The 12,611-nt window shown below is 45.3% G+C and overlaps 1 protein-coding gene across 2 annotated transcripts in view; it reads right to left on the bottom strand.

The window, feature by feature from the left end:
- ACTR5 (actin related protein 5) overlaps positions 1-12,371 on the bottom strand; it is a 39,035-nt gene extending 26,664 nt beyond the window's left edge. The window contains exons 1-5 of one of the 2 annotated variants that reach the window (XM_031005016.3): positions 11,585-12,371; positions 10,181-10,410; positions 8,145-8,314; positions 5,283-5,500; positions 4,417-4,599 (exon numbers count right to left, since the gene is read on the bottom strand). In XM_031005016.3, coding sequence (XP_030860876.2) covers positions 4,417-4,599; positions 5,283-5,500; positions 8,145-8,314; positions 10,181-10,410; positions 11,585-11,959 — 1,176 coding nt within the window. In that variant the 5' untranslated portion in view covers positions 11,960-12,371. The remainder of the gene's footprint in view (positions 1-4,416; positions 4,600-5,282; positions 5,501-8,144; positions 8,315-10,180; positions 10,411-11,584) is intronic. The other variant, XM_031005015.3, reaches the window with a different exon arrangement.
- Positions 12,372-12,611: the final 240 nt, after the last annotated feature.

The following is a 12,611-nucleotide window of genomic DNA, read 5'->3' as shown; positions in this document are numbered from 1 at the left end:
CTGTTGCCCAGGTTGGAATGCGGTGACACAACCATGGCCCACTGCAGCCTCGAACTCCCAAGCTCAAGTGATCCTCCCACCTCAACCTCTCAAGCAGCTGAGACTACAGATGCATGCTCAGCTAATTAAAAAAATTTTTTTTAGAGATGGGGTCTATGTGACTCAGGGATTGGTCTCAAACCCCTGGGCACAAGTGATCTTCCCTCCTCAGCCTCTCAGTGTTGGGATTACAGATGTGAGCCACTGTGCCCGGCCCAAATAATCTTTCAAGGCCCAGCTGAAACATCCAGTCCCTTCTCAAAAAACCAAATGTGTATTCCCACACACATTTACCACCATACCTGCTACGTTTCATTACAGTCAGCTAAGCATGGTGCTATAGCCCTCGTTTTTTGTTTTTGAAGGCAGGAAGGCAGGCATTGTATCTTAATCACCTCTGCATCGCTGGTATACTGCACCTGTCACTGAGTGGTGGGCCCCTGGGATACACCCTCAAATTCCCCTGGAATAGAGATGATTGTAAAGCTTTGGGTTTCAAGAGGTTTCTTCAGCTGCCAAAAAAAAATCAACATTCACCTTCACCTAGCTTCATTCCAAAGCATACCATCTTAAGATAACTTCTTAGCTTCACAAAAATTATAAAAAGGACATTTATTTATCCCAATTCATACGAGTCGCAGAGAGGAACAAAGCTGATCATTTCAACACAGAGAACAGGCATCCAACAGAGAATAGTTTTCTCTGCCACGGCTGGCTTCTCTCTCGCTAGAGTTTGCCAGGGTCTCCACATGTCTTATGTGGCGTTCAGAAACACTAATATGACTGTTCTTTTGGAACTGCATGGAATGACAGTTTGCCAAGGCATACCACAGAAGATGCAGCATGGTTCCCTAAAACAGCCTTGAGCGGCATAAGAAGAAGCAGAGGCCAACCCTGATCTTGGCTAGTAAAGCCGGAGAACTTTCTATATTTGGCCCATTGCGTTTTCCAACAAATGATGATGCTCAAAACCTGTGTTCTCCCCCCTCCTACCCTCTTATGCTGTGCTTGTAGCTATGAAAAGCAAGCATCTTCTGGTTTAAATACTTGGTTAGAATGCTAACAAAGCCTGCTCCTTCACAACATCCTCACAGAAACAACTGCAGAATAGCAAGGGTCAGAATAGATTGGTCTATAAGAAAAAACAGATTTTCGAGACCACTATTAGTTAAATTCCAGCTGTATTAATTCAGTTCAGCCATTACTGCTTAAGTGCAATGTCAATATGAATTTTGGTTCACATATATTGATTCAATTCATTCTAAATGAATTATATTATTGGAAACTCTACAAATACTTTTTGAAAGGTAGAACTGGCTAGCCATTGTCATGGTCAAGTTTATCCCACAAATGTGACTGTAATTGACTCTGATCATTAAGAATTACCCTAAAATGCTGAATGCTGACTAACCATTAAAGCTTTGGCGACTGATTATCACTTTTTTTTTTTTTGAGACGGAGTCTTGCTCTGTTGCCCAGGCTGGAGTGCAATGTCACAATCTCAGCTCACTGCAACCTCCGCCTCCTGGGTTCAAGTGATTCTCCTGCCTCAGCCTCCCGAGTAGCTGGGATTACAGGCGCCTGCCCCGACGCCCGGCTAATTTTTCTATTTTCAGTAGAGACAGGGTTTCACCATGTTGGTCAGGCTGGTCTCGAATTCCTGACCTCAGGTGATCCACCCACCTCGGCCTCCCAAAGTGCTGGGATTACAGGCATGAGCCACCGTGCCCGGCCCATCTGATCATCAAATTTGTTGCATATAGAAAAATCTTTTGCAGTCCGGCATTTCAAAATCCCCTGAACCCAAGGAGATTTAAATGTGTGTACCAGAGCATAAAATGAAGTAGGTACCTACTGAGTATCTGCTGAAAGAATGGGGGAATGGGTGATGAATCACAGCATGTAACAAATGCAGACAAATGAACAAAGAAAAGGAAAAACTAGTTTCCCCACTGCTGAAGAATCACATCTTCACAGCTGTTTGGTTTTTTTTCCCTTTTTGAAATCTGAAATTCCTCATCTGCATGTGGCTGAGTGGCACTGCTCTGGTATAAAGAAAAGTATGTCCTGCTAACATGTCAAGCATGATAAAAACTAAATATGGATGAATACATAACAAAGACAACATGGTTCCGGATTTCAGTAAACAACAACTCAAATCTCAAATAAAGACCTGAAAAACCGAGAGAAGCAAAATGGAAAAGGCACACACTGATTCAACTGAGGCTGATCTGGGATGCCGTGTTGGAAGAAGATGGTAAAGGCCCCATCTACACAAGATCTTAGTGATCCAGTAAGGTGTATCTAGTAAGCCTATCTCAGGATCTGCTCTATAAAGCATACACTCATGTACTGTCCTCACATAATCGACAGCCTGGGAATGAGATGTAGAGGATGCAACGGTGAGAGCAGAAACTATGAGCGAGCCTCCAGCTGGGAGCCCGTCACTGCAAAAGCAAGCTTCCTGTTGAGCCAAAGGCAACTCTGACATCACTGATAAGCACCATGCTACACCCAGCATCAAATGGCACTGACTTGCATTTTGCCAAAGTATCATTTTTTTTCTGAAAGGATAAGTAATCAACACCTTAATGAAAGTTGATTTAAAAAGAAAAAAACAAAAAACAAAAAACAAGAGGCTAGTCTGGTTTATCCTGCCTAAAACATGTCTCAAGGCAGTAAGTTCCTTTGTTTTGGAATTCTAGGGATGACAGATCCAGGAATAGGATGTACACTTACTAACTCTTTGTTCCAGTTCTAAAGGCAGGCGACTCAACCAGCGACTTCTGGACTGAGGAGTGACCTGCAGGCTGCCCCTTTGCCATACAGGAACTAAGATGCTGGGGCCTAAGCTCTTTTGGCTACTTTGACACTTATTAACAGCCAAGCGTGGTGGCTCAAGCCTGTCATCCCAGTGCTTTGGGAGGCTGAGGTGGGAGGTTCACTTGAGGCCAGGAGTTCGAGACCAGCCTGGACAACTTGGTGAGACCCCATCTCTACAAAAAATTGTAAAAGTGACTTAGGCATGCTGGCGTTCACCTGTAGTCCTAGCTTCTTAGGAGGCTGAGGTGGGAGGATCCACTTAAGCCCAGGAGTCTGAGGTTACATTGAGCTACGAACATGTAACTGCATTCTAACTGGGCAACAAAGTGAGACCCTGTCTCAAACAAACAAAAATACTTATTTATTTTTTTATTTTATTTATTTTTTTTTTGAGACGGAGTCTCGCTCTGTCGCCCAGGCTGGAGTGCAGTGGCGCGATCTCGGCTCACTGCAAGCTCCGCCTCCCGGGTTCACGCCATTCTCCTGCCTCAGCCTCCCGCGTAGCTGGGACTACAGGCGCCCGCCACCACGCCCGGCTAATTTTTTGTATTTTTTAGTAGAGACGGGGTTTCACTGTGTTAGCCAGGATGGTCTCGATCTCCTGACCTCGTGATCCGCCCGCCTCAGCCTCCCAAAGTGCTGGGATTACAGGCGTGAGCCACCGCGCCCGGCCTTATTTATTTTTTTTTGAGATGGAGTTTTGCTCTTGTTGCCCAGGCTGGAGTGCAATGGAGCGATCTCGGCTCACTGCAACCTCTGCCTCCCGGGTTCAGGTGATTCTCCTGCCTCAGCCTCCCAAGTAGCTGGGATCACAGGCGTGTGCCACCACACTCAGCTAATTTTGTATTTTTAGTACAGACAGGGTTTCGCCGTGTGGGCCACGCTGGTCTTGAACTCCTGACCTCAGATGATCTGCCTGCCTGGGCCTTCCAAAGTGCTGGGATTACAAGCGTGAGTCAGCACGCCCGGCCTCAAAAACACTTATTAACAGTGCACGGGTGAGGAAACAGAAGAAGAAGAAAAAGAGAAAATCAAAGAGCTGATGCAAAGGGTCTTTAGCAACTAATAAAAGGCTGATCTTAAGGCAACCTATACATATATTATTGAGCATAACTACCAACTGCTGTAAAAAATTCATAAATCATGTATGAAGCATGATCCCTGTCCTTAGGGAACATCAAGATGGAAAGGAGGTAAGTGAACAATCAACCACAATATATTTAATAAAACACTAAAAGAAAATTAAAGGAAGTATATGACTGCCAATGACTATCAGTGGACCTGGTTTAGGTTCAAGACAGCACCACAGGTTTGCTGTGTGAATGTTCTTCCTACATTAAATGCACTTTCTGCGCTCAGGGGTCCGGGGATCTACAGGGTGAAATCCCTTCTGACAGAATTTCAGTTGGTACAAGGTCAGTGCCATCTCCACCACCACCCACGTCCCCTCTGCTCTCTTTTCCTCCTGACTCTGGGCACAACCCCTTTGATGTCAGGCCTCTCAGGACACTCCTCCCCTCAAGAAGGGCTGCTCCTTCCAAGGCCCTAAGTTACCTCTGGCTTGCTGTCTACCACATCCACCTCGAGGTTGACTTCCGCTTGGAGGATTTTCTGCTTAGCCTGCTCCACTGCTAAACTGAGCTTCTGGATGTAGGACTGCAGCTCTTCTGGGGAGTCCATATTCAGCTCTATCAGAGCTTTGTGAAACTGATCCATCTGGCCATCTTCTAGAAGTTCCTGAAAACAGAGCAGTCACAAACAGGAAGGAAAGTAGCTTCAAAGCCAAACGGAAAAAACAACAGCTGGAGAGGGCTTCCAGAGCTCCCCTGGCCTACCCTGCCCAGAGCCACGCCTCCAGCTCCCTCCAGTTTCACACAGCTGCCCACCTCTCTAACTGTCTCTAGGCTAGCACTGCATCACAGTTCCAGCAACAACTGATTAGGTAAAACTAATGATGGTGACAGATGTCTAAAAGGTTGTTACCCTTTTTTTTTTTTTTGGTGGGGGGGGATATGGAGGAAGGTGGGAAAGTTACTAAGAGGAGACATGAAAGGAGCCTTCTGGAACGCTGACAATGCTGTTTCTTAACCTGACAGCAGATACACGGGTGAGTTTCACTTTGAAAATCCATCAAGATGAAACATAAAGATTTGTGCACTTTGCATCATGTATGCCACACTTACAAAGTTTAAAAACATAAAGGAGTTTATAAGGTGAAAATAAATAATGCTGGAGTCCACAGCTCTTTCAGAAACAGCTGCTTCTACACTGTATTCTATGCTGATGATCCCCCTGGACTCCTTCCTGACCCCAAAGGTGACAGTCAAAGCATCTTAAGGCCAATGGAAAAATATGCGAGAAAATCTTCTGAGACTATCTTGTTAACACGGAAGGGCGCCCGTCCCTGTGTCTGCTATTACCTGCACATATAGCAGTCGGTCCAGACGCTCCTGATCCAGCTGCAGCTTCTCCTCCCGCCGCCGGGCATTGAGCTCCTGCAGCCGCCGCAATTGCTGCTGACGCCTTTCTTGTTTCTCCTCAGAGGTCAGAGTGCTGCCCAGGAGCTTGCTGGAAAATGGGAGCTGCATCTTGTGGACATTATTCTCATAATAATCAGGACACCGCCATTTGTGTAATTCTTCAAAGAAACAATTTTGAAAGTTATGAAATGGAAACACTATTAACACAACAATTAAAGTCACTACCAGCCGGGCGCAGGGGCTCACGCCTGTAATCCCAGCACTTTGGGGGGCCGAGGTGGGCGGATCACAAGGTCAGGAGATCAAGACCATCCTGGCTAACAGAGCGAAACCCCGTCTCTACTAAAAATACAAAAAAAATTAGCCAGGCGTGGTGGCGGGCACCTGTACTCCCAGGTACTCGGGATGCTCGCCTTGTCACCTACGCTGGAGTGCAGTGGCGCGATCTCGGCTCACTGCAAGTTCTGCCTCCCGGGTTCACGCCATTCTCCTGCCTCAGCCTCCTGAGTAGCTGGGACTACAGGCGCCCGCCACCATGCCCGGCTAATTTTTTTGAATTTTTAGTAGAGATGGGGTTTCCCCATGTTACCCAGGATGGTCTCGATCTCCTGACCTCATGATTCACTCGCCTCAGCCTCCCAAAGTACTGGGATTACAGCTATGAGCCCCCATGCCCAGCCGACTCCATTGTTTTTTTTAAAGTCAATACCAGCATTTCAGACATAGGTCAGACGGAGAAAATACACTCCATCCAATCCCTGAATCCACTCAATCAACTGAAAGCAGCTACCAAACCTGGACATAATGCCAGCAGGTCTGTTCTAAAAGAACTGCTAAGTAAGTTCTTCAGCGAGAAACACCACAAGAAGGAAGCTTGGAGCATCAGGAATGAAGGAAGAGCAACAGAAATGATAAAAATCTGGTTAAACATTAACAGACTAATCTCCTTACGAGTTCTTTAAAACCTATTTGACAACCGAAAGTAAAAATCACAACACTGTCTGATGGGTTTCCAATGTATACAGATGAAATAAATAAGACAACTTTAAGATAAACCGGGTGAAATAAAGGAGTCTGTACAGTGCTAACATTTCCACATTCCCCTTGAAGTGGTAAATACAGAATCTAAGTAGACTGTGAAAAGTTGTGTTTACTGTAATCTCTAAAGCAACCACTAAAAACTACAATAAAAAGGTAGAGTAAAAAACACAACAGATAAAATACTTTAAAAAAAAAAAAAAAGCTCGAATAACCTAAAAGGAGGCAGGAGAGAGAAACAGAGGAACAATAAACAGAAGGAACAAAAACAAATAATAAAATGGTGAACCTAAATCCAAGCATATGAATAATTAAACTAATTATAAATGGTTTAGTCTAACAATTAAATAGAGGTTGACTGAATAGATTTTTTTAAAAAATCATCCAACTACCAAGAAATTCACTTTGAATATAATGATATAGGTAGATTAAAAGTAGAAGGACGGAAAGACATACCATGCAAGCACATGACCCAGCAATCTATTTACTCTGGAGAAATGAAAACAAGTTCACCCAAAAGCTTGTCTCTATCCCAAGCCCAGGCAATCTTTCCCTCACTTCTTCTCTATCACTATGGTTTTATCTTTTCAAAATGTCACGTAAATGGAATCAAATAGTATGTACCTTTTGAAACTTTTTTTTTTTTTACTCAACATCATGCCTTTGAGATTCATTCAAAGTGTATCAGTAGTTTGTTCCTCTTTATTGTGGATAAAAACAGGATATGATTATAAAGAGAAAGCATATGTAATCAACATCACAATCAGGATAGGGAAGAGTTCATCATCCCAAAAAATTCCCTCATGCTCTCTCTTTATAATCATATCATAGAATTGTAAAAGAAAAAGTTAACTAAAAAAAAAGAGTCAATACCAGAGCAACTGGAGAACAGAGAAGTGGGAGCACGGAGAGCTGTGTGCCTCAGCCATGTCTTCTGGCAAGCCTCTAACTCTCCGGACTGAGTGTCCTCATCAATTATTTATTTCCCTATCTGTCTCCCGCAACTTCTTTGTATCCCAGGAATAACAGATGTTTAATAAATGCTTTCTAAAGTTAATTAAAACACAGCTCTTCACACATGAAACGTATACTTAAAAATGGTTAAAATGGCAAATTTATGTTATATGGTTTTCACAATTTAAAAAAAAAGATGCAGTTTTTGTCCTTCAGGAGCTCATTATTGGTCAGCTGAGATCAGTACCCTCAATGACAACAAGCAAATCCATTCTTGGAATAGAGTTGTATTCACAGTGGCATTGTCCGTAGTCCTTTGGTTTTATATGAACTATTTAAATTCATGAGGAAGATATTTTCATCACATTCATGTGACAATAGCAACTAAAACTCATACTTTAATTTGAAGTAAAATACAACCAAAAGTCCAAGACAAGTTTGAAAAGAAAAAGAGGTGTTTCTGCAGCATAGATGTTATTATAAGGGTAAAATAAAACAATTTCAATTGTTTTCTAGCTTAAGATATTTTTAGTCTGATATGTTCTGCTCACTCTGAAAAATATTTACTATCTGGAAAAAGCTGAAAGTTGTGCAATTCCAAGTTCTGTATTACAGGCAAGTTATAAAAGCTACCATTTGTGAAGGGAACCTATACAACGTAAGTTATCAGTTTACTGAATGGTTTAAGAAAGGGAATACAAAAAGGGAGGTGCTTAAAAAGTGAGCAAGCAAAGAATCATGCTGGCAATAATTTAAGGAATACAAGGTAGACAACACCCAAAAGCTGCAGGCAAACATCCTCTTGGATACCTTCCACATAATCCTCAGCGATGTAGCTGTGCTCATGCAGAATCTCCTCCATGCGGCTGAGGGTGATGGCTGCCAGGTGCCCAGGGTACTTCAGCTGGAGGAGACGCTGGAGGTAACCAGCTGCTTGGCTTCCTCCAAGATTGATGCGCTTGCAGTTTTTAGCATCTAATCTATAACCAAGCAGTAGAAAACAGCACTGAAATTTCTGGAGGACAGAAATATGGAGCATCTTGGGAGAAACAAGATAATTTAAGGCAGATAAAGAAGAAACGGACCAGCAGGAGAAACACAAAACCTGACAGTCAGAAGGGACGTTAAAGTTCCCCTGGTATAACCTCTTATCTAGGCAGGCATTCCTAGTTCACCCATACAGTCACACGGCCACCTAACAAGTATGCACTCCAGTCAGATCTTAATGAGTCTCATCATATATTTCTCAAACTGTAGTCCTGGGACCAAGTATCCCAGAATTAGCTGGGGGAAATTTTAAACATGCCAATTCCCAGGACACAGCTGCTCTGGGGTGGGGCCTGGGGATCTGCATTTTAATGAGCTCCCTAGGTGACTGAAGGCCAGAGTTTAAGAAGCCCTCCCTTAACACTCCACATCTACTGAAGCAAACACGTTAAGTAACCACATGCATCCTGGCTTACTGTAAAAGAACCAGAGTAATTTTATTTTCCTAATGTGAGAAAGTAAGTGGCAGAGCACTAGGAACTTACTGTAGGGAACTAAAATGTCACTGCTGTATCATACCTCACCAGCAGATGCCAGCATAGAACACGATATGATTCACTCTGATAATTTCCCAGCCTTCAGGAAACTTTCTCTCAATATAAAATGTTACTTTTTATTTTTGCATATTCTGTTTACATAGAGAACTTCATACATCAGGAGCATTTGGTAACACCTAAGAATTACTTTTTTCTTCAAAAATTTTCATAGAAACTTCATGAGAAATTCAATGGTATTTGCCTTATATGTTCAGTCTGCTTTACAGTTTACAAAGTGCCATTACCTACCTTATCTCATTTCATTCTCAGGGTAACCCTGGGAAATCAGTTTTTCCCAATTTTACATATTAGGAAATGAAGTGAGGAAGTTAAGTAGCAGAGCTGCAAACCCAGGCATTCAACTGTAAAGCGTGGGTCTCTTTATGCCATGTGAGAAACCTTCTCAGGAGAACACAGTGGTGGCCTAGGCTCTTATCAGACAGTGAAAGCTCAACGATAAAGTGGCAACAGATTTTTAAATATGACATAAACTACCCTTGCCTTTTATTCAACTTGAAAATATTTAGTAAGGGTCCATTACGTGCCAGGCACTGTACCTGAAAGGTCTAAACAATAGTGATTAAATAACTTGAAATTGGCTGGGCGCGGTGGCTCACCCCTGCATGTTGGGAGGCCAAGGAGGGTGGATCACTTGAGGTCAGGAGTTTGAGACTAGCCTGACCAACATGGTGAAACCCTGTCTCACTAAAAATATAAAAAAAATTAGCCGGGCATGGTGGCGGGTGCCTGTGGTCCCAGCTACTCGGGAGGCTGAGGCAGGAGAATCAATTGAACCTGGGAGGCGGAGGTTGCCCTGAGCCAAGATCCCACTGCACTCCAGCCTGGGTAACAGAGCAAGACTCTGTCAAAAAAAAAATTAAAAAAAAAAAAAAAAAAAAAAAACTCCAGAACACAAAGATGGTCTCGATTAAATTTATTCAAAACATTTCTACTGAATGCCTACTACCTGCAGATACTATGTTAGCTATCTCCCCATTAGGTCAGAATTATAATATTGTAGAATTACGGATGTGGAACTAAGAGATCATCCACCCCAACTCCCTCCAGAAGGTCACAAAGGACACAACTATGGGCAAAGGGACTTACCCACAGTCACACAGTGAAGTAGTTCAAAGCTAAGCCCAAGGGCTCAGTTCACAGGCTAGTACTTGCTCTTTCTACTCTGCCTTTAAAGCACGCAGTAAATAAATGTTTCCTGAATGCTTCTCAAAATCGCACTCAAATGCCACAAGTGCAACTCACCTCCCTTCTAAGATGGGTAAAACATGCGTGCACTGGTATCCAGATGAAATGATGAGCCCACTGCACATCGAGTTCTTTGGCTTATTGTGGTAGAAGCTGAAGAGGCTGTCTATTCCATAGGCAACCTTGGGAATCCCGTAGCACTCAAAAAGAAGCTCAGACATCATTTGCCGTGAATACAGTGGGTTGCACACAGCTTCTGTCAAAACTATGGGATGATCAACACAGCCCTACTTTGAAAGAAAAGGGCAAATAAATGAGTGGTAACAGAATACTTTTTGAAGCATAAAAGAACCCAAAATCCTTATTGCAGGACTGAATTTGCTTTTGGCTTCTTAATCAAAAACCTGATCAGAGGCGATTATAAAACTCTCATCTCATCTTTACTTGAAAATACGAAAGTAGAGTCAATTTAAGTTATTAAGTCAAGGTCCCATCCAAACTGTCAGCAAATCGTGTTGGCTCTATCTTCAAAGTATTTCCAGAATCCAACTGCTTCTAATGACATTCCCTGCTACCTGCCTCATCTAAGCCACCATCATCACTTACCTGGGTTACTCCAACAGCCTCCTAACTCGTCCCTGTTTCCACCCTATGACCCACGACAATTCATTCTCCATACAGCAGTAATAGTGATCCTTTTAAAACACAAGTCAGGTCCTTCTTCAGCTCAACACCCTGCCATGGCTCCCCATTTCACTCAGTAAAAGCCTATAAGGTGTGTGATCTGCCTCTCCACTACCTCTCTGACATCCTCTTTCAGGTACTACTCTCCCCCTCACACAGGCAGCCTTGCAATTAGGATTAGGGCACACTCCTGCCTCGGGGCCTTTTCACTGGCTGCTCCCTCTGCCTGGACCGTTTTTCCTTCAGATATTCACGTGGCTTGCTACCTGAATCACCTCCTTCAAGTCCTTGCTCAAACATCACCTTCACGAGTCCTACCCTGACCATCTTACTGAAAAAATGTAACTCCCTCCTCTCCTATCACGGCGTAGAATCTACTATTTCTATGTTTACTGTCTGCCTTTTCATACTAGAATATCTTTACATAGTATTAACAGCTCCATAAGCACAGGAAGTTTTGTGTTCACACATGTACTCCAAATGCCTAAAAAGTGCCTGACAGAGAGTAAGTGCTCAATACGTATTTGTTAATAAATGGGCTTCTTAACAAACAAGCATATATGCCCAAAGGTATGCTCCAAGATACAAGGAGCAGCATTTTATTCGCTGCTACACCCACAGCGCCTAGCATCTGGTCGACTAAAAGACAATCGGAGCTACTGAAGTGACTGTTACCTCTCCGAGAGCAGAGTGAGCGGAGACGAGACCGCACCCCTCCCCTCAAACCCAGCCCAGCCCAGCCCAGCCCAGCCCAGCCCAGCCTACTCCGCCCTTCACCTGTGAGGAGACACCCAGGTGCTGGAAGCTGTAGTCCAGCAGCAACTCCTGAAGCTCCAGGTTGACCGGCACGTTGCGGTCGAAGGGCGAGCGCAGCATCCAGCGCAGTGGCTCCAGGCTGCCCAGAGCGTTCCCCACCTGCGGGCCCGACGCGCCCCGTGCCCCGCCACGACCGCGGGCGCACACCGCGCGGAACTGCAGGCGCGGTTCGGGGCCTGGGTCCTGCCCGGGACACGCCCAGCCAGCGCGGACTTGGAACGACCCGTTGTCCAGCACCAGCGGTACCGGCAGTGGCCCGTGTGCCACCGGACCGGCCTCCAGCACTGGGTCCGGTGCGGCACGGGCATCACGGAACGGGAACACGTTCGCCGCCATCTTGGAGCGCGCGTCCAGCCCCGCCCCTCGGCGCAGTGTCCGCCCAGACGCCGCGAAACCGCGCCCCCAACGTCACGCCGCGCGATTCAGGCCTTTAAGTACTTCGATGCCTCCTCCCTTCTCGAAGCCCGGCCAGCCTTTCCACTTGACTCGCCTCTGGCTGTCAAGGCTGCTTTCAGGATCGCTGAGACGTACCCATTCTGGCTGCGAAATTCTACGTTTCTTAACCTCTCCCCCAATAGCTTATGAGTGCCCACGCCCCTTCACTCTAGCCCGGTCGCCCGGTTTGGAAGCCCCGCCCCAAAGCCTATCGCCGCCAGGCCCCGCCCCTTTCTGGCTGCCAGCTTCAGCGCCGCGCTCGGTGGAGCCCCTCCTCTCTGCCTGGCCACGGCCCATTGCCGGGCGCGCACCGTCGGCCGGGCGCGCACCGTCGGCCGCCCGCGGCCCCGCACCTTCGACCGCCCGCGGCCCCGCCTCCGCGTGGCTGTCTCGCCCTCAGCCTTGCGTCCTGGCTAGAAGGGTCCTTTATCTTTTGACGCTTCCTTTACGTTAAGAAATCTCAAACTCTGTCGACTGTTCAATTTCTTGACTAGGGAGCTGACTACGCAGTTCTGTTCACTTTACTAACTCGCACAGACTGTGTCTTCTCACT

This window comes from Gorilla gorilla, chromosome 21, assembly GCF_029281585.2.
Source record: "Gorilla gorilla gorilla isolate KB3781 chromosome 21, NHGRI_mGorGor1-v2.1_pri, whole genome shotgun sequence".
NCBI lineage: Eukaryota > Metazoa > Chordata > Mammalia > Primates > Hominidae > Gorilla > Gorilla gorilla.
This window is presented reverse-complemented; position numbering and strand designations above follow the sequence as displayed.